Source organism: Trichosurus vulpecula, chromosome 6 (assembly GCF_011100635.1).
Source record: "Trichosurus vulpecula isolate mTriVul1 chromosome 6, mTriVul1.pri, whole genome shotgun sequence".
In the NCBI taxonomy this organism is placed as follows: domain Eukaryota; kingdom Metazoa; phylum Chordata; class Mammalia; order Diprotodontia; family Phalangeridae; genus Trichosurus; species Trichosurus vulpecula.
In genome coordinates, this window is record NC_050578.1 from 170980473 (window position 1) to 170983229 (window position 2757).

The window sequence follows — 2757 nt, forward strand, 5'->3', positions numbered from 1 at the left end:
GGTAGGTGACTGTTGGTTTTAATCCTAGCTCCTTTGACCTCTGGAATACCATATTCCAAGCTCTTCAGTCCCTTAGTATAGAACCTGCTAGATCTTGTGTAATCCTGATTATGTTTCCACAATACTAGAATTGTTTCCTTCTGGCTGCTTGAAATATTTTCTCCTTGAAGTGGGAGCTCTGTAATTTGGCTACAATATTCCTAGAAGCTTTCTTTTTGGGATATTTCTCAAGAGGTTATTGGTGGATTCTTTCAATTTCTATTTTAATCTTCACCTCTAGAATATCAAGACAGTTTTCCTTGATAATTTCTTTAAAGGTGATGTCTAGGCTCTTTTTTGATCATGACTTTCAGGTAGTCCAATAATTTTAAAATTATCTCTCCTGGATCTATTTTCCAGGTCAATGGTTTTTCCAATGAGATATTTCACATTGCCTTCTATTTTTTTCATTCTTCTGTTTCTGTTTTATAATTTCTTGATTTCTATTTGCTCCATTCTAATTTTCAAGGAATTATTTTCCTCAGTGATCTTTTGGACCTCCTTTTCCATTTGGCCAATTCTGTTCTTCAAGGTATTCTTCTCCTCATTGGCTTTTTGGACCGTGGTGTAATAAGTACAGAATCTTCATCTCTGGAATATTTAAAGAGGTCAGAGACCAGGCATATAACCCTTTTGAAACTATACGACAAAGTTATGGATATATGGATAGTCAACAGAAAATTATTTCTATTAACACCGTGCTGCAAGATGGAAAAATACCCCAAATTAATAGCTAATTAATTTATGGTGTCAGAAAGAACAGATTTTTGGCACCAGGAAGTTCAAGGACTTCCTGTCACTGGTGTAACTTCAATGAATCCCCTCTTCCCTTAGCCGGCACATCTGGTTACAGAAAAGCTTCCACCACTTGCACTCTCCCTCTCTCTCTTTCTCTCTCTCTGGTTGGGCCTCTGGTGGGCCCAACCAGAAATCTCTGGTGGCCTCATCACAGTGATGAGCTGGCCTGCCAAACTCTGGAGAAATAAGGGAGCCCAAATTAGAAGGGCATCATCACCTTTGCCTAAATAATAGCTAACTCTTCAAGATGTTCTGTTAATGTACTGATTTTCAGAAACAAACCAACCAAAACATTTCCTTATTGATAACTCTTCTAATTCTATCTGAATAGCAACATAAACTTACACAGGTCAGAAAATTCACTGGCAATTAGGAAAATAGACAATTTAAAGGGTTTTATGTCAAAACCCTCATTAATGAATCAATCAGTCTTATGAATCCCATCTTATTTATTTCTCAGTTGTGAAGCCATGTAGAGAGTTATCAGGCAGTAGATGGTCCCTCCCAGTGTCAAAGCCATGGTGGTCCATTAGAGCATTTGGTCAGGTAGACCATGTTTCAAGTGGACAGGTAAATCACCAGATTTCTGAAAAAATTTCTGTGGCTCTGGAGCTTTGTTTTTCCAGCATAGTCATATGGAGCTGGTTCTGAGACAAATTTCATTGGTGTGGCAAATATAATAGGTGGTGGTCCTGAGGATGCCACAGGCTTTAAACCCCGTGGGCTGTAGGTGGCTGAAGCCCAGGACCCAGCCAGCTTCTCGATGAAGCCTCTGACCTTGTAGTACATGTCACCCCTCAAACTGACCTCCTGAAGCTGGTATCCTTGCAACAACCATGCCATTGGTAAAAAGAGGGTTAGTTTATTTTTTAAGGTTTTGTTTTCTTCAGCATATTTTGGATCTTCTTTAGCAAGCTGTTGACTCATTTTTCATGATTTTCTTGCATCACTCTCATTTCTCTTCCCAATTTTTCCTCTACTTCTCTTACTTGATTTTCAAAATCATTTTGGAGCTCTTCCACGGCCTGAAACCAATTCATATTTTTCTTGGAGGCTTTTGATGTAGGATCCTTGACTTTGTTGTCTTCTTCTGGCTGTATGTTTGGATCTTCTTTGTCACCAAAGTAGGATTCTATAGTCTGAGGTATTTTTACACTGTCTGCTCATTTTCCCAGTCAGTCACGTGACTTTTTAGCTCTTTGCCAAGGTAGAGCTCTGCTTTCTGAGTGCAGAGTGCTCTGTCCCAAGCTTCAGGGGTTTTGTGCTGCTGTTTTCAGAGCTAGTTCTTGGCACCTGTAAATTTTCAGTTTTTCTGACCACCGACCAGGACTGTGACACAGATCCAAGCAGGGCAAAGCAAGAGAATCCTGCCTTAGTGTCAGCAAAGAGATCCCTGCACTCCCAGTCTGATCAGCTGCTTGATTCCCCTCCACTGTCTGTGGGCAGAGCTCTGGAGGCAGCCACTAATGCCCCTGCTGGGGTCTCCTTGGGGCTGGGGCCAGACTGTACCCTTCTTGCATCCAAGTCCAACAGAGTTTTCCCACTGACATGCTAAGTTGTCTTTGGCATTTGTGGGTTGAGAAGTCTGGAAACCACCACAGCTCAGTGATCCAGGGCCCTGAGGCCTGCTTTGCCTGGTCTGCTCTGGCCTGGTCTGTCCTGGCACAGCCCACATTGGGTTGTGTTAGGTCCCAGGATGATGCAATAGATCCTTCCCAGTGAACATCCAGACTATCTTGGGCTCAAGACGTTTCACTCTGTTATTTCGTGGGCTCTGTAGCTCTAGAATTTGTTTAGAGTTATTTTTATAGGTGTTTGGAGGGATTTGGGGGAGAGCTCAATGAAATCCCTGTTTTCAGTCTGCCATCTTGGCTCTGTTCCCCTCCAAATCCCAGGAACCTTTAAAATTTAAAACATAAT

The 2757-nt window shown here is 41.7% G+C and overlaps 1 protein-coding gene across 1 annotated transcript; it reads right to left on the reverse strand.

Moving 5' to 3' along the window:
• Positions 1–1395: 1395 nt before the first annotated feature.
• On the reverse strand, positions 1396–1626 carry LOC118852699 (cytochrome c oxidase subunit 7A-related protein, mitochondrial-like). Its single transcript, XM_036762382.1, has one exon. It carries the CDS (start codon positions 1624–1626, stop codon positions 1396–1398), a length of 231 nt encoding a protein of 76 aa, XP_036618277.1.
• Positions 1627–2757: the final 1131 nt, after the last annotated feature.

Excerpts from the sequence above, each read along its gene's own strand:
- LOC118852699 (XM_036762382.1), bottom strand. The coding sequence starts at position 1,626 with ATGTACTACAAGGTCAGAGGCTTCATCGAGAAGCTGGCTGGGTCCTGG.